At 38.3% G+C, this 23,947-nt stretch overlaps 1 protein-coding gene across 1 annotated transcript in view; it reads right to left on the reverse strand.

Annotated features, from left to right (window-relative positions):
* The window catches only part of SATB1 (SATB homeobox 1), a 94,702-nt gene that overhangs the window by 19,396 nt on the left and 51,359 nt on the right, over nt 1–23,947 (reverse strand). The window contains 2 exon segments of the mRNA XM_003358325.5: nt 12,542–12,697; nt 21,607–21,819. Coding sequence (XP_003358373.2) covers nt 12,542–12,697; nt 21,607–21,819 — 369 coding nt within the window.

The following is a 23,947-nucleotide window of genomic DNA, read 5'->3' on the forward strand; positions in this document are numbered from 1 at the left end:
GCACAGAACCATATCACCACTTCATATTATATACAGCTCAACACTAAATTTATCCAAAAATACAAACACAACTTTCTGCCTAGAAATTAAGCTTGATGGATAAGGCTTTAGTCCTTATGGTTACCAAGGGTCCAAGTTATTTAGTCTCTTTAATCAAAATACTAAAATAAAATCATTACCCATTAGGCTACTACCCTTCCCCCAATCTCCAAACACACAAGCAAAAATTAATTGCAAGCCAGGAAGAAAGAAGGCAATTTAGACACTAACAGCTTGGCATGGACTGAACTCTATTTCCTAATAGCATTTGTCTGTTTGTGAATGTATATTTTATTTACAGCCTTCACTTCCTTGACCATATTGAAAGTAATTTATTTTCACCTAATCTACATTTCATTTAAACCACCAAATACTCCATCAATGAACCAGCCGAGTAACACCCTGAAGAGCAGTCTAGTGTTGGTGCCATAAGTAAAGTGGGTAAATATTTAAAGGAGACGTTTGGGGAAGGGCACTCCTCAGCAGCTATTAAATGCCACAGGTACAAAGTTATGATCTGCAAATACAGGCTTCAAGGTATTCCTTCCAATCAGCTGTCATTCCCTGCCTCCTCCTTGTTTACTCCCCATTTCACCAACCTCAGCCAAACCTGTGATTTCTCATGGACTGAGTCCATTTTTTTCCTCTTTGATGTGTTATCCTTCCCTAAAGAACTTTTATCAACCCCTCAAAAAATGAGAAGTTAAGGTGGGCTTTCAGGCACCAGTTAAAAACCCCAAGAAGACATGCGAAAGGAGGAAACTCTTTAGTAACTTCTAAGTCATATATGGTATTGGCAACCACTCTCCCACCACATAGAGAGCCCAACCCCAACCCCCAACTGAATACAGCTCACCTCCTCTCGACGCTGTACTGACTGCTAGGTTCCTGATAAGCAGTCCACATTTCTAATAACAAGTCTCAGATGAGATCCTATCAATCTTCAGCTCATTTCATACGAGTAACACGGAGTTCATACCCTGGATTCCAAACAATCAGTTCTCCTCACTATATGCCACTCATAAATAATCCTTTTGGGCTATAGATCCCCCCAAACAGCACTTTGTTCCCACAAACTAAGCTGTTCCATGATTCAAAACCTTACCTCCTCTGTGACTCATTCCCAGACTAACACACCTGTCAGCAGAACCTTCAATCAAAATAGCATCCTCGTTCACACTTGTGCACCTGTTTCAACAGCAAATTAACAGAACCTGGAACTGCCAGGGACATTAGACATAGTCTGACCCAACCTATTTCACCTTCCTGAAGGGGAAGGTAGGAGCTTAAAAGGTCAAGCAACTTGCTTGGGGCTACAGAACCCAGTAGAAGTAGAATTGGGACCCTAACTCTTTGCAATCTTCAATGCCTTCTCTGAAAGATGAAGTTTATGTACAAGTAGTTATATAAACCACATGTGAGTTTACAGATCAACCCATTTCTATCTCATGTAGATAATTAGCAACCATGCCTTCCCCTTCCTTTCAGTTTGGAATGAAAACATAAGGGACACTACAAACAATATCGATGACTTAAACAATGCGGTGAAAAATGCAGACAGCGGGTCCAAGGAAAACAGCGAAAATATTCAAAGAAACTACTTCTTCCTGTACGCTTTCCTAAGGATCTGAGGGCAGTGGAGAGAATGGCTGAAGAAGGTGGATTGAGCTGAGAGGCACGATCAAATTTATAAATATTTCTACTGAATCTTCAACAGAGGACTTGCTAGCAGATACATGAAAACTATCTTTCATTACACAGGGACCTAGCAGGGTCCATAAAGAAATGATAACATTATCTTTTAACAATGGGACTCTTGTAGTCTCATTAAATTTAATGGAAAGGAGTTCCCGTGGTGGCTGGTGGTCAGTGGTTAACGAATCTGACTAGGAACCATGAGGTTGCAGGTTCGGTCCCTGCCCTTGCTCACTGGGTTAACGATCCAGCGTTGCCGTGAGCTGTGGTGTAGGTTGCAGATGCGGCTCGGATCCGCGTTGCTGTGGCTCTGGCGTAGGCCGGTGGCTACAGCTCCGATTCGACCCCTAGCCTGGGAACCTCCATATGCGCGGGAGCAGCCCAAGAAATAGCAAAAAGACAAAATAAATAAATAAATAAATTTAACGGAAGACATACTCTTCCCTCATACTCAAAAGTACTGAATATTCTCAAACTCTATACATACTCCATACACACCCCAGCATCCCTAAACAGCTCTTCTTCTTCATTTTTTTTTTTTTTTCTGGTTCTCTTCTCTTTTCCTTTTGCATCAACAGGTGTGCTGAGACACAAAGAAATCCTCACACATGAAAACTAAATTAGCAGATGAGGAAAGCTAGGGATAATTTTTCAGGTGATAAATGAAATCTTTCACTTACAAAGAAATAAGTCAAGGTTCCTGTAAGTGGCAAGTTTTACAAAAGATTGTAAAATGTGATTCAATTTGTATCCTGGCTTATCCCTCACCTATCCTGAAGTAGCTGTGTAAAACCTTCAGGGTCATTAAAGCAAGGGCGGTAGCAACAAAGTCAAAAGATAAAATTTTTTACCTCCACTTTTCTTATTTCTTGGACTCATCCCCATACAACTAATCTATGGATATCAAACCTCTCCTTGGGAATCCTAAAATACAACAAGTGACAGCAGCCATAGTGGATGGATCTCACTGATTACAATGAGTGCTTTCATTTCTGTGTTAAGAAGGATTCTGAGATCATATCTGTACTCAACAGGAATCAGTGTTGTGACAGGTGATTTGAGGCTTGAATCTAATTTTCCACAATAATAGCATCTTACAAAATGACCGTAAAGGTAAATTAAGACTGTTAGAAGAAACTGACCTAATGATGTGCTATTAACCATGTTGAACTGCTTAGCAGCTGAGATGGAAGAGGGTTTCCAACTAAAAGGCAAATACTTTCTTTTCCTCTGAAGTGATATTCAAGCCAGAAGAAAGTACAAATAGGGAGAAAAATGCTAGATTCAAAGTTGGGAGATATTATGGAGCAAACACTAGAGTGAAACATTGAAATTTTTTTATTTTTAATGTAAGAAAATAAGGAAGAAGGAAATGGTTAAAGAAAGGAAACAAAGGGGAAAACCTCACTATTCGATGGGAAATGGCACCTCTTACCAGACTTAGATAATAGGAGTCACCACAGAATGTTAAGGAGCTTCCAAATGAGGCTCATAACTTCAGTAGTAAAACAAAAATAAAGATAAAAAGAAAAAGAATGTACTTTATTTGGCATTAAAAGACTTTTAACTAGCTCCATCTATGTTTTAAATGTTCTCTAAAGTGGATGGTTTGAACCTTCTCTAGAGGTATGATTCCAAATCACCGTTGATCCTATTTCTTTCTCTCATAATTTTAGTTTTCCACCAGCGTATTTGCCTTCTTACGGCTCCAATACTTTAATTTTTTTATGGCTAGATTCTTTGGAGACTGGTGATAACTTTGACCTTATATGGTTATCTAAAGCACTTGCATTTTCTGCTGGTTTATCTCCAACATTTCTGCAGAAATAGAATTCATTGGTTTTCAGCTCTACCTTTCAAACTGATTCTGCAAATCAACACATCTCTCTAGGAAATACATTTTCTGATTGGGTCCATTTTTGTTTTGGGATCACCTGGGATTTGATTATCATGCTTAAGCCAACAACCTTCCATTAACAAAAATAAGAGAAACTACTCTTTAAAGAAAACACATATGCTCACTGTAGACATTCTACAGAATTTACATTCAAATAAAAGGTTTAACACTGACAGAACAAAAAGAGACTAAAGGGATATTATCCCTTCCATCCAAAAAAGAAAAAAAAAAAAAGGTACAGAAAAAAAAAAAAAAAAAGGAACTGGAGAGTACCATCTTTTTCCCATTCAAGTTTTGGTGAAAGTAAAAACATGGAATTTGATGATGCTTTTGATAAAATTACCTGGAAAAAAAACTAGGTAACTTCTCCATTTTTCTAGACACTTCACTTCTTCCCACTGCATTTTATTTTTATTTAAGCACATCTTAACACACACACAGACAGACGTACCCCAACTCTTAAAAAAAAAAAAAAAAAAAAAACAGGGCCTGAAATTTTAGTTACACCACATGTGGTTTTCATTTGTGAAAAATGAACAAGCTGTTTGTGGTTAAACTGTCTAATCGCCTGTTATCAATCTAGCGCTGCATTCAAGATTTACAGGATCCATCAGCTTCTGTGCTACATTAGCTGTAAAGGGGGGGGAGGAAAAGAGGAGGAGGAGAGAGTTTATCCTGAGGAATAATATTTCCAATGCAGCCACACTCACACTACATCTGGTTGTGCTGGTAGCGGCAGTTAAATTGAAATATTTCACAGCGTGTGTCAGAAACATGCAGAATGGTAATTATGACAGATCTGATTAAGCCGGAGTGCCACAAGCTCCCTGGCCAGCGCCGGTTGTGCAGGTGTGACCTTGTGCGTGCCTGCGTGTGTAAATAAAATTAATTACAAGCGAGAGGGTGAAGGCTTCGGTGACATCACAAAGCGGAGAAACTCCCAAGGGGGAGACCTAATGGAATATTTTCCCTCAGTCTAATAATACAGTTCATATTGACTTGAGGTAATTAGTGGGATCATTAAAGCAGTTTTCCCGGCGTATTTGGCTGCCTGATCAGATTAGTGAAAATGTTCTTCAGAACAAGCCCTGTGTGGTCTGCCAGAGAGGAGGAAATAAAAAGCAACAAAGCATATTTTGGAATGATAAGCAGCACTGGACTTTACCAAAAAAAAAAAAAAAAAAAAAAAATACTCCGCTTTTCTCTGGAGCCTACAGATCTAACTGTCCTGTCCATTTTCATTCTGCTACTCAAACTGTATATTCCTAGACACATTCCAAACTATTTCTTTCCCTTCCCTTCTCTCTCTGCTAAATCATTCTGCTCCATCATGATGAGTCAGTTCAACTCCCCAACAAATCTCTTTTAAACAAGGCAATCTGAAAACTGGGGTAAAAGTATCTTCCATGACTACTTTACTTTTAACTGACAATATGGGGCCACTGGAAGAGGCAAAAAAAAAAAAAAAAAAGAAAGAAAAAAAAGAAAACCAGGGGAAGGAATGCCACTTGAAATTCACCTACTAAACAAAAGAGTCTTCTCTTAGGGAACACATAACAGAGGTTTAAATATTTATTCGCATTTGGATCTCAAAATGGGCTTGGGCGTAGAACAAAGTTGAGGCAAACATTCTTCAAGTCGAACAGAACACAGAGCCCTCGTCAAGAAAGGGGCCATTCGTTTGAAAAGACTTTATTGAGCATGCTCTACCTTGCCACCGGAATATGCCAAGCACTGTCACAGATGGCAGGCTCTGACAGTTCCCATCCGCAGCGTCGATACGCGACAGTTCAGCACAAGATCAGTGACATTCTGTCTCATTAGAACCACGCTAATTATCACAGCTAGTTTCAGGGGAAACCATGTGTTGCAATGGTCAATTTGAAGGAGTCTGTGCATCAACAAACTGGTAATAAGGATCAGACACCTTATTATATGACAGCATGCTGCCTATGATCTGATTTACAGAATCAGAGGCACTGAGGCGGCCGAGGAGGCTGGCAGTTTATGAAACAGTGTGTTTCAACCCAATTCCTGAAGCATACTGGTTGAAAAGGGAATTGTTTGAAAGAAAAAAAAAAAAAATACACAAAAGGCCACTGGAATGGCTGAATCAAGAAATCAAAGGAGAGTAGATTCTCTATTACCATACAACGGAAGCAGATTAAGACTTAGAAAAAGGACAACTTCATCAATTTAGCAATCGTATGGCAACGCCACCAGTGGATTGGAGCTTATATATTTATAAGGTACTAAAATTATAAAATGGCTGTATTTCTACTAACGTCTAATATATATATATTATATATATATATTTTAAAGGGGTGGTCTATGATTTAGTTGTGTCATTCTGTCATGCAAAAGAACTGTGTGTGGAAAAGCATAACAAGTATACTTACGAAAACAAATAATCTCAAAGGTTACTTTTTTTTTTTTTCCCCATTTTTGGCCACACTCATGGCATGTGGAAATTCCCGGGCCAGGGACTGAACCTGCACCACTGCAGCGACAATGCCAGATCCTTAACCTGCTGTGCCACAAGGGAACTCCACAGGTTACTTTTTAAGATATTGAAGAAGTATTCTTTTGGCAGGGCCGAAAAATCCTATATCCAATACCTACTGCCAACTCCCATTCCTCTCTTAGCACCTTCCACTGATGTGAAAGTTTAATGGTGCAGTTTCTTCCAGAGCAATTTTTCTATTGTCATTTTGCATAAATGCATTTTCATAGCTCGTTCATTTCACAGGGCCCTTATTTTCATTTCTCATATGAGAGAAAAGAAGATAAAGCTAAAATAAAACCCACCTTTACTACCCAAACCATAAAAGACAACTGTTGAGACTTCTGAGAAAACACTTTGTCTTTTAACTTGGTAGTTTGTTAAAGAACTTTCTCAGTGTTACAATTATGGGCTGAGTTTAACTGAATGCCATTCCGTTTGGAAATTCATTCCTTCTGAGTGCTAAACCCCGTGGGTTTGATCTCCTCCCTATTCCCATTCTGTAGAGACTGGATTCTGTCCTGAAGAATTAGTTAGCTCTTCAGCTGTCAAAGCTGATTACAGAATGGCCTCCAAAAAGTACTTCTGTAGGATATTCTGAGGCCACACTTTCCAACTTATACTCCATTTGGGGGACAAAAAGTGGCCTCAGATTAAAGCAAATTCTATAGATACGTAACTGGTGTACTCAAAATGCATGACGCTGGCCTGCTTTAAAGTGGACCATTCCTGCGGCAACCGTCCTTGGACCTCCTCACAGGAGGATCCTTTTCAGAGAGCTGGCTCAATATCCACAAATTGCTTTTTTTCAAATCTTGACTAAAATTTTACGACTTTTTTTTTTTTTTAAAGAGGGAGAAACTGGGCTTAATGTGTCATGACTATGCACGTTCCAGTGGACTTATTAAATGGGAGAATGAGGAGGATATGATTCTTGTTACTTAGTTTTAAATTTTAGAGGAAAAGAAATGTTAAATGGTTTGAAGGTGGCATAAGATAACTAAACATTTTCAGTTCAACATGTTTAAATAGATAATATCAAATGTCTAAGGGGAAACCACCCCTTCACATGATTTTTTTGCCAAAAACATAATGGGCAAGTAAGTGTTCTATTTAATAATAACGAACTTCCTTGATCAAACTCCAGATTAATTAAAGCATATGCTTGTTTTTATAACATAAATGTGAAGAGGGCTCATACTCAGATTCACAAATTTACTTCTTAAAACATCGCATAACATACAATCATGTACCTTTAAACTGCTATATTATGTCAGTGTGTATGTACTTAAAGCCATTAATTTTAATAGTCCTGTTCAGCAATCAACTAGAGCCATAAAGACAGGTCTTCACTGCAGAAAACTAAATCCAATATGGATGCCCAAGATTTAGACAGAAGACCTTTTTAGAGACGGCTCCCAGCACAGGTAGCACCTTGAACAGGAGATGGAAGGGACTCAACATCCTTCTTAACAAGAAGGCCCCACTAGGGTCTCTCCAAATGCTAGCATTATGCTGAATGCTAGCAGGTCCTATGATGCTACATGCTGGGCTGTCTTCCTTCTCTTCTTCATCTCCCTTCAAGCATTCCTCTTGCCTCTCCCTCCTACAAGGAAACTGATCCAGGGAAACCTGACCTCAATCTCCTCAGGGTCTCCTCCCCCTAGTAAAATAAATAAATAAAATATTTATTTTAGGCACTAGATGGAGAATGCATGAAGAGGCAGTCCTCTCCTTAGATCCCGGCTGAAGGACAGTCCTTAGCCCAAGAGGAGGGGCTCTGAGGACACGGTGTAAAGATCTTCTCACAGGCTGCTAGGTGAGCATGTGGCACTAGAAATAACACGGACCATGACTCTCAAAGCTGCAGGGGCCTCCTTGTATCTGAAATCAGAGGCTACCCAGGTGAAATCGTGTTGCAGCAAAGTCTGTTACATGAACATTCCAAGAGAATGAATCAGCACAGAGCTTCAAAGTGTAGATTCTGTGAAGTGTAATTCGATTCTAACAAAATAAAAGATGCCTTCACTGACAGGCTAGAATCCAGAATGCAGTCGTGTTTCCATGATTTTTTTTCCCCTGGATTTGATCACTGTAGATTCCTATAACCAGCAATGAAAATTACATCTTTAGCCTTATTTCTACCCCCACTGATTTGTGGCATATCATATTTCACTTGTATTTAAGCCATTCCAATCACCATCTGAGAATTTCTACATGCAAAGGTCAAAAAGATGCTTTTTTTTTTTTTCCACCTACGAGCCTGAAGAGGACTAAAGCTTTCTTCTCTCTCCTCCATCCTCCTTTTTCTCTCCCATCCTAAAGGTCTTGAATCTCAAAAGTGTCTGAAAAGTAAATGGATGAAAGCAAATGCTTTGAATGATTTGGTCCCTTCTACTGATCCTGCTATCTTCACAGAAGCAAAAATTCTTTTTTAGTGAGAAAAACCACACCTCTTGACCAGTCGAAGTTGGGGCAGCCAAAGAGTCCAGTAACTCTACAGGACCAGTGAGTAGAGAGAGATTGAACAAGATTCTATTGAAAGCATGTGCGGTCAGATAGAATTTACGTCATCTAGTTGCTTTACCTAAAAGAAATAGCCTGTTCAATAAAGCACTGGAGAGAGATCATTTGCTAAATGCAAGTGGCAATGCAGATGCAGCTGCTCTGTAAAAGCCCTTTACTCTGACTGCATTCCTGTATCTGCAAGCTCCACCTCTGCAAACATGAAAATCAATGTAACAATTCAATGTACAAGGCAAGGCCTACGGCGCTGCTAATGTCCCCTTGCTGGACGTACACCTTAAGTCTCAGAGCTCTCAGGGGGTTTGCTGTGGAATAAAATTAGATTCCAACATCTGCCACCATTAAGGAAAAAATTCCATTTCCATCTCCCATATGAAAACACTATAACCAATGAACAGTAACTGAACCTTGATACTGTAATGGTTATTACCCAAATCAACTATTTTTTTTAAACAGTAAAATTAGCGAATTCTGCTCCCATAATTATTTGAATGTTATCAGCCTAAATGTTTGATAAAATTCCAATATGATTCACTTGGAAAAAACGGCTGCTGATTTGAATACCCAGAATATAAAGTGTATTCATTTGTAGCTATTCACATTATGTTTAAAGGATATCATCTTTTTAAAGTTTGCCTTAGTCTGCTTTCCTACCCAAGCACAAAAAGTAGCCTACCTTCAGTTTGCACTTGCATATTTTATCCAGACATTTCTATTAGAGTTAAAAACAATCTCATTTCTATTACTCATGGAAGAGGAGAAATAATATAATACATGTGAAATGGTGGCATCTGCAGAGTTGGTTTCTTTTACTGAAAATACTTTGTGCATTAGTCACTGCAGACCACAATTCCGATGTGTTGGTTCCACAACATTATGGGGCTGTACTACTCTTAAAAATAATTATGCCGCCTGCCATTCAGGGGATCTACATAAAGCTTTCAAATGAAAGGTATGTGAGATATGTAAATAGATAATAAATAAGTCCCTCTGTGCGGAGGTCTGAGCATCTTGCTTTAGCACATAAGACATTATCTATTTGTGCATAGTGCTGCACATTTCAAAGCTCCTCTGCATACACAGTAGCATGGGGCCGCCTCCCACATTAAAAGCAATGCTGGGCTCCAAAAGGTTAAATCATTTCCCAAAACTATAACATCGGTGACACAGCCTGGATCACAGTCTCCTGAGTTTTCCACCATGTACCTCAGCCCCAAACAGGCATGAAAAGCTTCCGTTCTAAAGGCCCTATGTTGGCTGAATCCATATTCCATGAATAGGTCAATGAAGAAAGGAAAGCCCCCACCCATTTCTGTTATCAGTTGGTCCAGGATCCCGAATTCCTCTTTCCTGGAGGGGGGGATAACTTTGGTTCTGATGTTACCTGGAACCCTAAGGAGACACTAAAGCAACATGGGAGAGGCAGATTAGAGGTTGGCTCTGCTACGTTTTAGCCAAGTGCCCCTCATGTGTAAAATGAGGAAATCAATGTTATGCAGATAATATATGAGGCACAGGGTCTAGCACAAAAAAGGTGATGAATGTTAAGCCAACAGAGAGAATCAGAAGCAGATGGGGCTGGACCAGTTGATTCCTATGGAGTGGTTCTAGCCCCTCCCTCCACCAGCGGGCTTCCTTTGTTGGGGGACTCCCACCTCATTCTGATGAGCCTCAGCACCACTATCCAAGCATAAATAACTCTTTCGCAAGCTAAGAATTTTAACCATGAAAAAGGTCAATGTGATTTGAAGGTTCTTTTGGTTTTCACTTGTTTTCCAATTTTTCTATTTCCTTCACAGAAATCATGGCAGGAGAAGAAGACTTAAGTCAATGACCACCTTCCTTGGTTGAGTCAGACTGCCTCTCTCAGGGATACATACAGTTTGGGGACTGCCTTATTTTTTATTTAATCATCGATCTTTAGATTTTCATAAAGAGGGCAGTGCCAACATCTACACTGAACAACTAAGAGAAAGCTACAAAAACACTTTAGAATGAAGTTACTGTAAATGAGTAGTGAAGAATAAACCATCTGAGGGATGAAAGTTAACAGTCTGCTAGACCCAAGTAGTCTACCATTGGTCCCTGGGATTCTCTTTCAACCAGAACTGGGGAGATGAGCTAGCAGTATGGGGGGTGCTGGGGAACACACTGGCATGGCAGATACACAGAAGCTGCCAACTGACATCGTTGAGAGTGACTCAGGGGGAGTTTTGTAGGACAGGGGTCCAAAGAGTAACGATGTTAAAAAAAAAAAAATCCAGAACATCACGCGCATGACATTATCCACCAACTGCTGCCACTGTCTGAACAGTTCCAAAATCAGAAACTCAGCTCAGGTGGGGACAACTGGGGATAACACGAAGAAAGAATGAAGGTGACACAAAAGCTGCTATAGCCATAAAGAGCTATCCTGTAGTCAGAAAGGGAAGGCAGGGTGTTGGTGATTAGATGACAGATGCCAAGTTATCGAAAAGTTCTAATATTTATTTTTATTTGTTGGGTTTAAGGCTGACCCTTATCAGAACAGTACATGTCGAGTTTCTCTCTTCATCTTTGTTGGAGACTTGGGGTGAGCATTTGGCCTTACAGGAAGACAATCTGTTATTCTTGATAATTTAATTGGAAAGGTCAGAAGAGATGTCGAATCAGAAAGAAAGGCAAGATTAAATACGTTTAACTATAAGAGCCTCATCCTAATTAGACTAAAGAGCCAAAACAAGAAGGTGCGGGGTGGGTGGGTGAGGGGCAACATGAGAAAAGGACATTTCTCCTTAATGCCTAGTCTTGGCATGTAAATGAAAACATCTGAAGGAGCACACAGGTTTGAAGCGGCTCTAACATTCTATCATAATTAGAAACATTTCAAGAGCCCTGTAATTTCCAATCAAAATTACAGTAATTTCCGATATACAAGCCATGATTCATGACAGAATTTTACATTCCATGAGAGATTACGGTGGCCTGATGTATGACACGCCGAGTACGGCACTAACATAAACAATCCAGTTTAATGTTTAAACAGCACTTGATGTTTAGAATCTCACAATAAAAGAAACATATTATTGTAGAAATTATCACTTTGACAGTGATTGAAGGGTAGGCAGGCATGTGGCCTATAAAGCTATAATTTTTACAGTCCACAGCTTGAGTTTAATCATTTTTATATAACATTTCCAAGATATCCCTTAAGTATTTCATCCAGCCTATAACTTAAACAAGAACAACCTTTTTGCAAGCAAAACTCCCATCAAAGAGCACTATCAATGTTGCTAGAGTAAAATTTCAGAGAAAGCTAAAAAACAGAAGTATTGTATTAGAGACACATCATATTGTAAATGCTCTCAGGATTGTATAATTTTATCAGATGTTGACAGTGGCCAGGCTGTTTTATAAAGGAGAGTTCATTGATGATGATAATATATTTGTTTAAACTTTCCAGTTGTTTGATAAGTGCACCTAATAGTTGTAGATATCTGTGTTGGAACAGAACAAGAAACTACAACGTTTGTAGTATTGGGGATGGAAATCAAGGTCATCTAAGTACTAATGAAATAACATTAATTCAATTATTTGTTCTGCTACAATAGACCAGATGGAGAAACCTCCTTTCTATTATAATACTCTTCTGGAAACAACTATTAACTAACTCAGGGATCGACAGAGAAATCGTGGTCTGGACAGTGACTGTTAGAGTAAACACAACCAAGGATCTGTTACCTGAATCTGAACACTTCAATATTATCACAGAGCTCTGCCGAGAGTCCTGGAAACTGTGACGTCTTGGTGATGCAAGCTCAAATTGCACATGGACACCCCTTTGAATGAACTTTCACAGGCATTACAGATAAACGTTCTCCAAGCCTAACAGGGGCTCTTACCTGGCTTTTGGTTGCTGCAACCTTTGCAAACAGTGCCTGGGAAACTTTCGCGCGCTTCATTTCCTGCTGAATCTCATCGTAAATGGAAGCATTAATGTTCATGGTATTGTTCTCTGGTTTCCCATTCCTCTCCGTGGCAATAGTAGCTGTTTTCACCTATAAAACATTTTGAACATGTCTGTCATTTTCCACTGGCCAAATTGTTTTGAGGCTTCTCAGGCTCAGCATCCAAACTGGACATGGTTGCTCCTTTTATGATCAAGGTGATCAACAGCGCGGTCATTCAACTTTAGTTGTTACCTGGAGATCACGCCGCTTAAGTTAAGGAAATCACATTGTCACAGGTGATTGCATCTGTAATATGACAACAACTGCCAGCTGACAACCAGGAATTATGATGCCATCAAGTAAGTTTTCTGGAAAACGGAATAGTTTCAAAGACTTGAAAACCCTAAACAAATTGTTTCCCAATTACCTTCCACTGCAGTTCTAACAAAGAAAATTCACAGTTAAAAATCATAACACACGGTGCTATATCTTCACTGGGTACCTGGTGCCTAACAGACAATTGTATCACTAATAGCTATTACATACTATGGCCTTTTTAATTTTAGACTCTTTTTTTAACGCCTTTTCCTCTTATGTTTCATTTAAAAAATCTTCCATAACAAAGCCATTTGCTGAGCTGCGTATTTAAATCTTCTACCCATCCATGAAACAGGTAGAGTGCCTTGCTTAATTATCATAAAGGCTGGTTGCATTTTACACGTGCATGTCCAAGCTGTTCTGTATAATTATTTCATTGTTTCTTGGCACCCCTGTATATAACTGATTCCTTTTGACTTGTGGAACCAGACAATAAGAAAACGTTTCACAATATTTAATAGAACATTACTGCAAGTTATATGCAATATATAACCAGTGACTTTACAGACAAATTCAAAATGTATAATCTTGAGTGAGAAATTAGTGTCAATACCTTTGGTAAGCAGGATAATCAGAGATCAGAGGGGAAATGCTATAAAATATAGGGGGAAGATAGCAAAATTTATGGATACCATTATCAATCTTCCAAACTTAAAAGTAATCCTTAAACTTGAAATCTTTAAAAGCATAATTTGTTTTTTCTTATGCAATGATGTGAATCACCCTGGGAAATTTACATATGAACCATGAAGCTGCTTTTTTTTTATTGGGGAAACTGATGAAAATGTAAATGAAACGTCCTACCACAGATGCAGGACCCTGTTTCTCCGGACAAAATAATCCATCAAGGCCATGTTTCTTAGGGTCCTTTATAGACTTAGGTTTTCATTCTTTAGAAACTTCCTGTCTTGGGCCATTTCTCACATCTATTATGAACAATAGAAAATGAAGCTCATTTTAAGATAAACAAATGATTTTTTTGGTATTAAAGGGCATACCTTCCTCGTCATACAGCAATGCTTCTTTCACCCTGCCCCAAATATTTGATATCAAAAACGGGGAGAGGTTATCCTAAGCGATTTAATTCCCTGCACTTAAAGCGTAAAGATGGGTCTCTTTGAAAAAGTGCCTTCTGACTTCTAGCTACATAAGTCAAATAATCATGCGGGCTTTATCGTAGGATGTAGTCAGATGCTCCCACCTACACAGACCCTTGGGCGTATAGACAGGAAATGCTGGGAAATGGTTGGACCACAGGCCCCACTGAGAACACAGAAGGTGAGGCAGGACAAGTGATCCACTGGCTGGCCTCACTGGCCTGTCCTCAACAATAAACCAGACACAGAAACGGCAAAAGCGGAGGCTGGATTTCCCAGCTTTCCCCTGCCAGTTCCGGGACTCTGCTAAGCAAGGGCACTCACTCAGAGAGGCATTTTAGCGACTGGAGGCCACTAGGAACAGACAGAGGGCTTTGAAGCAATAATCTGCTAAACACCACTTTAGGAGCCAGAAGAGTTAACGCATTACCATAAATTGCCTACAAAGTTGCTTTGGTGAGATTCGCAACTTTGCTCTGGGGTGGTCTTGCTTTGAGGCAGAAGGATAGATTTGATCACCCCATGGGGTCTCTTTTAATACCTATTTTTCTCACTGCTTAAATGAAAGAGAAAAGAAAAGCCATTTCAATCACTTTGAAAATTGAATGTTATGGAAATGGAGGCATGAAGTCCAGTGCCTTGGTAGCGATCTGCTTAGCAATAGTTAAGAGATCAGGCTTTGGAAATTTGGTGTTTCAGCGTGTTTTTAAAATAATTTTCCTTCTCGTGCAAAAATGATGTTTAAGAATTTATCTTTGAGGTGGGCTATAATCATTCACTTCAACCCTGTGATTTTGTTTCTAAAAATTTCTTTGGTTTAATTTTTTTTTAATAAAGCAATTACAACTTGAACCAAAAAGCAAAAATTTTTAAATCATAAAAAAACACCAAATAGCCGTTTCCTAGTGGCCAACACAATCGAAAGTGGAGGAGTACATAGGAAACCTTTAAAAAAGTGAGACAAATGACTTTTAAAAACATTAAGAAACTGTCTGTATTACTCATTTGAAAAATATTTAGAAAAGCTCTTCTTTATTATCTTGTTGGCTTGGATACACATCTTATCATAGATAAGCTATTAGAATTCTGGAATCACATTTTTTCCTAAACACAAGCTATTGCTTAAGGGGAACTGACTTGGACAGCTTTTCAAAAATATGAAACCTGAATTTTTTCCCCAGGTAAAAATGGAAACAAAAATCTTTTATACCTCACTCTACTAAGTACTATTTTAGCTTAGCACCAAAAAAAGCTTCTTTAATCCTGGTTTAGCTTTTAATATTATATCACACATTAAAATTCATAAAGTAGTTCATTCCAGGCAAAACAAACTACTCTTCAGCTCTTCTCCGCAAATAGCACAGGAGGTAAAATAAATGCAGTTGCTTCCCGAATAGCTTTTATCAAGGTAGCGTGTCCCACTCCATCATTACGGCGGCGCCGGGGAAGTAGTTAAGAATTGGAGCTTCTGCTATTTACCCTCCCACATGGGGACAGGGTGCAGCACTCGAGTCTGCATTTTATTTCACTGAAATTGTGCAGTAGGACACAAATTTGCCATGAAAATTCTTTTTTTGGCATCTTCATGGATTGCTGAATTCAGCAACCCATAATGTAAAATGAACAAGAACACTACCTGAGTACTACGTATGTACCACGTACATGCTACATACTTGCTACAGAGAATGGACTCTACTGTGGTCCTGATTGGTGACTATGCTCTTCCTTGATGCAGGAGGATGTGGCTGCAAGCACATTCTGCACGTGTGTCTAAGTGCATGTGCACACACACAATTTCAAGCTGGATGTAGTTTTAATAATAAATATGATAATAATAGAGATGAATGTTTATTAGTTGTTTATTATGAGGTGGGCATTGTATTAACATATATGAACTCTAACCTGCATAACAACTGCAAGTGGGTACTATTATATTATGGCCCCATTTTCAAATTAAGCAAACTACGAAGAGGTTAAGTAATGCATCTGCGGGGGAAGGTTGATTATTGAACTTAAGTCTGTCTAATGCCACTGCAGATGTGAGAAACCACTGCAATATGCTAAGGTTATGATATTATATAGAACCTCTTTATTTGGCAAGGTCTGATTTTTTAAGATATGCTGTGCCTGCTTTTTGGCAGCCCTTTGCTAAATCTAGCTCATTAATGTCTAATTTTTAAGTAGCAAATGGTTTCATCATTAGTTTAAAAAAAATCTGTCTGAATTTACTTTTCAAGTTATACAAACTATAAGTGTTTTCATTTACAGTTTAATACATAAAAATTTCAAATATTAACAATGTTTTGAGAATCATGGGTCTATTGTTTTATATTTTTCTTCCTTTCATAGAAGCAGTATTAGTCATTTTCCAAATATGGACTTTCCAGAGCTTTTAAAAGATGACTATTAATGAAAAGCATTTATAAGCACGTAAGTGATCTTAAAATAAAGCTGGTCAAGGGGTTCATAGCAAATAAAATGTTTATCAAGTGTGAGATTCCTGCCCATAACTAAACCTATATTTCATTATATCATAGAAGAATTTGTTGTAAAGAGATGGGTGCAGCTATCAGATTAAATTAATTACATATCACATTGACTTTGTACATTTGCTAAAGCATAGTCATAAAAATCACATCTTACTTTAGAAGAAACCAAAGAATTACATAAAGAGGTATATTTATAAAAGGAAAAAATAATTATATAATTCATGTCAAAGTTACAACTTGATAATTATAGGCTTTCAAACAGCCCTTATGAAGACAGAAATTGCTAATTTAACTCCAAAAGTCACAAATATCAAAACGCACAAATAAACCCATCAAAAGTGCATACCTAAATAGAAACCATCAACTTAAAACTGATCTATTTTGTGGAATAGACAACTCCCAGAAAATAATAATTAGTTATTATTAATAAAATGCATCTCGTAAACTCATCTGGAAAATTTGCTAAACACAGTCAGAAAGAAACCTTTAAGATCAGGGACCTTTGAAGGGATTGGGTTTCCCAGATATTCATATGACCAAAGTTTGGAAGGGACTTTTTTCTCCACAATCTCAGAAATGCCCAATTGTCCAAAGCCTTCCAAAATGGATCATTTGTCAAACATTTATTCTATCAGAAGAATGTTCTCATCTGTGTTCTTCTTCCTTACCTAAAAATAAAACTTATTCTCCACGACAAACAGAAAGGGCTCCCCAGTTTCATTTTCTCCTTTCTAAATTGTTTGTGTTTTGAAGAGGTGGCTTGAGGTAGGGGAAATAGCAATGGCCCTAACAGGGGATTTGAAACTACACTAAATTTTTGACTTGATTTGCTTGTTTTTCTCCTACCAAAAGTTGGTATGAGGAGTCCGTGAATTCATGCACCTGAAGGTGCTTAGAAAACTGCGAGCCGTTATCAAGTGCAAGGTATCGTATTTTGAACTAGACCATATAAGTTGTGAATATATGCTTTCCCAACAACAACAAACAGATCTGGCCCAGAAACTACTTCCCAGCCAAAGAGAAAGCTCCCCACATGGTACCCCTATAGAAACATGAATGACAGGTGTGCAGAGGAACTATCTCACTTGGGCTGGGCTGGCCAAGTTTCCTGAAACTGGTCTTGGTTTTCCCTGGGGAGGTATTACTAAGAATAAAACATGGAGCTGAAGGAGGCCCCTTCTTGAAGATAATTTATAACCTGAGTTCCTAAATGGTTTAGGTCTTGGGTCTGTTATGACCCAAGAATATCCCAGTCATCATCCATGTGACCTAAACTCTCAGGGAAGGAGCTGGAAGAAAAAGGATTCTCTCAGGCCTAAAGCTGGCCAGGGATCTTTTGTGAGCCACAAGGGACCTCTGCTTCAACATGCAGTTCTTTTTTTTTTTTTTTTTTTTTTGTCTTTTTTGCTATTTCTTTGGGCCGCTCCTGTGGCATATGGAGGTTCCCAGGCTAGGGGTCAAATCGGAGCTGTAGCCACCGGCCTACGCCAGAACCACAGCAACGCGGGATCCGAGCCGCGTCTGCAACCTACACCACAGCTCACGGCAACGCCGGATCGTTAACCCACTGAGCAAGGGCAGGGACCGAACCCGCAACCTCATGGTTCCTAGTCGGATTCGTTAACCACTGCGCCATGACGGGAACTCCAACATGCAGTTCTTTTAAAAGAAATCCAGTTTTTGTCCAACCTAAGCCCAAGACTTGTCTTGAAATAGGTTTCGAATATCTCCCTTTGGGAGGAAATGAAATGCACACTGATTTCATATAGACCCCTCTTTCACGAAATATAAAATTAAAAAGACACAATTTTGCCATCTGTTTCTGTTACCTGTGGTTTCATCCTTTTTTTTCCCCTTCCATTTTAGTCAATGAGCATATTACAACCTAACATGTGGTATACTGGCTCCAGTTTAAGCATTCAGTTTCAACTGCTGCAAAACAGTACTAACTCAACTGCTCTGTAACACATTTTTTTCCAAACCCTACATACTCATTTTACATTGATGAATATATTAAAATTTTCCTAACGTTTAAAAGGTGGGAGTTCCCACTGCGGCTCAGAGGTAACAAACCCGACTAGTATCCATGAGGACTCAGGTTCAAGCCCTGGCCTCGCTCATTGGGTTAAGGATCTAGTACTGCCGTGAGCTGTGGTGTAGGTCACAGACATGGCTTAGATCCTGCATTGCTGTGGCTATGGCAGAGGCTGGCAGTTGCAGCTCCAATTCGAACCCTAGCCTGGGAACTTCCATATACTGAAGGTGTGGCCCTAAAAAAAACAAATAAAAAGGGTAAAAGGTGAATAAATTGGTTGTGAACTGTTATGATAACATTAAGTAAAGCAGAGTGATTCTCTCAATGAAGAGATTTATATGAAGTAGTGAAATAAAATCATTCACATGTATAAGATAATCATTTCAGAATTTGGTTAGATGGCCAATAATATTGTGTTAATAGAAATTTATCTTCTTTCAAAGAGCTTTGCTAAGAATCTACAGTTCCCATCGTGGCACAGCAGAAATGAATCTGACTAGGAACCACGAGGTTGCGGTTTCAATCCCTGGCCTCGCTCAATGTGTTAAGGATCCAGCATTGCCACGAGCTGCGGTGTAGGTCGCAGACGCAGCTTGGATCCTGTGTTGCTATGGCTGTGGCTGTGGCTGTGGCTGGCAGCTGTAGCTCCAATTAGACCCCTAGCCTGGGAACCTCCATATGCCACGGGTGTGGCCTTAAAAAGCAAAAACAAAAACAAAACAAAAAAAGAATCTACACTATCTAGGTGCTTTGCAGATTCAACAATGCCTATGTATCCCCGGTTGAGAATAAACATATACAGCTGAGGGTAGCTCAACCAGCTAAATCTGTAATTCAGGCCAAAACAAAGTATATTTTCTGTCCCAATTTATAGTCTTTAGGCATACATATAGGAAAGCAACCTAAGAGTATCTTAACAGTATACAAAACAGATATCACTTAAGAATTACTGTAATTCCCGGCTAAAGAAAAAAACTTGAATAAGGACAGCAGAATCACATGTGGAGAACACATAAAAGCACTGAAACCCCAGAAAATTAGAAAATCAAAGCTATAGTAAGAAACTATTACGGCAAATATTTGGATAGACTGTAAAAAGAAAAAGCTGCCCAGTGCTTAAGTTCACACTGGTCTGAAGTAAGCTATCCTCTTGTTAGTATTGCAAAGTGATAAGTAAAATAACTCTGCCCAGAGACATTGCAGTGGCATTTGGAACAGCAAAATCAACTAAGATGGTACATGCATTAACTCTAGATACCATAAACCAAGTGTTCAATCAGGACCAAAATACAGTACTCTTTGTTTACTCTTACGAAAGTCATATGTGTTAAGTAGAGTTCCTCATTCTTTTTGTAAGAAATATTTTATAAAAGGCTTGAAAGATCAAATTCAATTCATGCATGTGTGTAGGCAGGTGGAGACATATGCCTACATCTCTATGTGATATGGTTCTCTTCTGCTAGAGAAACTTGACTTTCTTACAATTACAGCAATGCATTCCTTACTGTCTGCTTCTACAGACATCAAGACCAAATTGATTTTCATTGAATAAAATGGAAAAAATGGACTTTCGCGGTGTTTCTAAAAGAAAATATATCATTTCAGAACATGACAATAGGCAGCTTAAGACCCTCAAGGAGTGGCTCTATATTATGCCTAGTCCTTATTTACAGAGTGTCTGTCTCTGGCAGTTTCATTTTTAGTGTTGAATGAGCTCTTTCTCTATTTCTATACTTGAAAATGGATGGTTATTTTTTACTATTGATGAAATTAAGATATTTCATTATGACATTATGTTACATTAATACTTTGTATAATCCATATTCACTTTTTTTTCTTTTTTTATGGCTGCACCCATAGCATGTAGAAGTTCCCAGGCCAGGGACTGAATCTAAGCCACAACTCTGACTTACACTACAGCTGTGGCAATGCCGGATCCTTTAACCCACAGCACCAGGCTGGGGATTGAACCCATGCCACTGTAGTCAGATTCTTAATCCACTGTGCCTCTGGATTCACTTTCAGCCAGTTTTAGCCGATCTTATTTTTAAGAGGTGCACAGGCCACAAATTAAATGTATAGGAAAATATCTGCTTGTGGATTTTAAGTGTAATCTACTCTCAAAATTTTATCTAATAGTTTGTATTGAAAATGAACTTCTCAAATTCTTATAATAGTTATGAGACTACCTTTTAAATGTGATTTAAAAAAAAAGAAGTATAGATGCACATACACAAAATTACCTGGAAGGTAAAATTTGTCCTTTCTGAAAAGTGCATACATTTGTAAAATAGAAAATGTGCCCATTTCTGGGAATATGGTTGGAATTCCTTATCAGCCCCATTTAAAGCTGCCTTCAAGGATTGTATTAAACTTAATTATGAAAGATTACAAACGAGATGATGTGTAATTGGTACCAGCTGCAGTTCCTATTGGAAAGCATAAATACAAATGGAATTACTTATTTTTATCTATTTACGATTCAATGGTGGTTCTAAAACTCATAGGAATAAAACTGACTTTGTTACTTTTTTTTTTGCCTATTGAGTTTAACATTAGTAGAGACAAATAACAGTAGTAGAGACAAATATTCCATTTAAAGACTATTTTTCACCCCCCAAGAATCCCCAAAATGAAGCAACACAAAGCAATTTCCCCCTCTATCTAATTAGTAGCTTCTTGTTTTTATATCGGAATTAGTGAGTTGGGACCAAATTCTCCTCAAGCAACTCTATGAATTACTATTCACTTGTGATGGAACGTGATGGAGGATAATGTGAGAAAAAGAATATATATATACACACACACACACACACACAGATATGAATGACTGGGTCACTTTGCTGTACCCTAGAAATTGACAGAACACTGTAAATCAACTATAATGGAAAAAATAAAAATCTTATAAAAAAAACCCTACCCATCTATCTAATTCCTTGAGATTCTTCCTTAGACTTTTTTTTTTTTTTTTTAACCAAAGCAAAAAGAAGAGGGGTGAGGAGAAAAAGGAGACTTCACCTGGGGAGGGCGGCTGGGCGGTGTGCTTATCAGGGGGGCAGGACCCATAGCGGATGCTGCATTCAAGCTCCTTTCCCTTTCGTCCTGGTAAATTCGATCTCTTTCAGCTTCCGGTAACTGCAAGAAATTCTGCATAGCCCGAAGGTTTACCAGCAAAGACTGGGATGCTGTCTTGGGGTCCTCTTCCTTTCGGAGGATTTCTGAGAGCAAGCCCTGCAGGGAATGAAAGGCACAGGGTGAGCTTGCTCCGGGGTTCGGCCTGGCCCTCAGTGATCCTTCCCTTTTCTTCTCCACGCTGTTCAGAAAATGAACAGTCAGAAGCATTAATTCTACATAGGAATATATTAGTTACAATTGAAGTGGTAGAGAAGAGAGCCTCAATTGTATTCTTAATTTTATTAAGCATCTGCTTTACATATAACATAAACTGAAACTGCCTAATTGGTCTCCTTCCTTTGAGTAGCTTAACTTGCCATGAAATCTTTCACAGAGGGAGGATTGAGGGAAGTTTAAGAATAAATGAAATGCTCATAATACAACAGCATTGAACTGTATAGTTCTCAAGCTGCCTAGACAAAGGCAGTGGAATGCCAACAGCCCAATATGTAAAGATACAAAGCCATTTTGAGAGAAGTAGGATTTGCAAAGAGAATACGAGAAAATGAATTGTACCATATTAGGAAAAAGAAAATCACTAATGCATCATCTAAGATTTATGTTATATTTTCACAGGCAATATTTTAACTTCTCCTTTAGTTTTCAAATTACTGCAGTAAATGACAAGTGATTTCCTTCTATTTGCCACTTAATACAGACTACCCCAGTGATTCTAAATACAATTTTGCTATATGATACCTCTGAGTAACAGGTTAAAATTCTGAACTTCAGAAACCACCCTTTAAATGTGACACAACACCTTTTCCACATTGTAAAAATCCATTGTAGCATGACAAGAAACAGAATATCATCAAATTCCATAATAATCAAATGTCTTGAGGAAGAAACGTTGCCATTAGTGATAGAAGAAATCTACAAACCATTAGGTAATTCCTTTACGGTGTTTCTCCCCGAATAACACAGCACTGTCAACTACCTCTTTAATTTTTGGAAGAATGTTTTTAAAAAATGAATGGTTTTCTACAATTTTGTTTAAAGGATTCTATGAAATACAAGGATTAGAAAGATTTTCCGTCCATTTGAAAAGGGCCGAGCAGCCCTTAGAGCTTCAATTTTGTACACAAAGTAATGCCTAGAATGCCAAGACACATTTGCTTTCTACATTTCAGTGTATCATAACATAGTTCAGAAGAAAATGTTGTCAGGATCTCTATATAATTTGCAAATTTCACTTTCTAATAACTCTGTAGAAAAGGCTACGGTGTACATTTGGGGAAGGGAGGTAAAGTGCCATGTTAAAACAACCAGGCGCCAAGATTATAACACTGGGGTTTTTCTTTGGTTTCCTAGAAGTGCAAACTTAGTTTTGTTCCCAATTTCTCGGGGATAATGTAGCCCACTGCCCCAATATAAGAGTTAGGTACAGATAATAGGTTTTTCTATTGTCCACTTTAAAAATGATCTATAGGCTGCTATTAAAAAAGACTCTCCAATAGTCTCAAGGGGCTTAAGAAGACATTTTATTTGTTCACTTGGTCTACAGAAGGGAAGCCAGTTTCACCCGAAGAAATGTGACTGAGGAATGAAGGGTACGTGTCCTTTCATTCATAATACTGACAAGTAATGCTGCAACTGTGTTTATACAAGAGCAAAACATCCAGTCAATTTAACTAAAATTCAGTCCAACAAGCAGTCAATCACCCAGCTATTTAACGTGCACAAGGCCAACTAATTAGATTGACTGTGTTTTTGATGTGTCACGTTGAAACTGAAAAAATACAGGTCTCAAAAACAATGTCTGAAAATAGGTGTAAAAAAAAAAAGCCCCTGCCCTCCACTCTTCCCCACAAAGTGGAGATAAAAATATTAAAAGGTGTTAAAAGATGTGCTTGGCAAAGCAATATACTAACTATTAAGAGACAGAAACACACAGTAAACATAAATACACTATTATAAATTAGAATAATCTAATATTCTTTTTTGTCATCCAAGCACAATGTCTGCCATATAAGTTTGATAAATATTTAATAAATGGATTAAGCCTATTCAGACCATAGGAGGAAAAATTACAAATAGGTGACAGAAACTTAAGAACAAGACACGCTACCCATCGGAAAATTCTAACGGTAATTATTAATTTACTCAACGTGAGCCTTCAGTGAAAAGGTATGTAACATTTTGTAAGATTTAAGTAATTAAAAAAAAACTTTTGTAGCAACATGGA

The sequence above is a fragment of the Sus scrofa genome, chromosome 13, assembly GCF_000003025.6.
Source record: "Sus scrofa isolate TJ Tabasco breed Duroc chromosome 13, Sscrofa11.1, whole genome shotgun sequence".
Classification (NCBI taxonomy): domain Eukaryota; kingdom Metazoa; phylum Chordata; class Mammalia; order Artiodactyla; family Suidae; genus Sus; species Sus scrofa.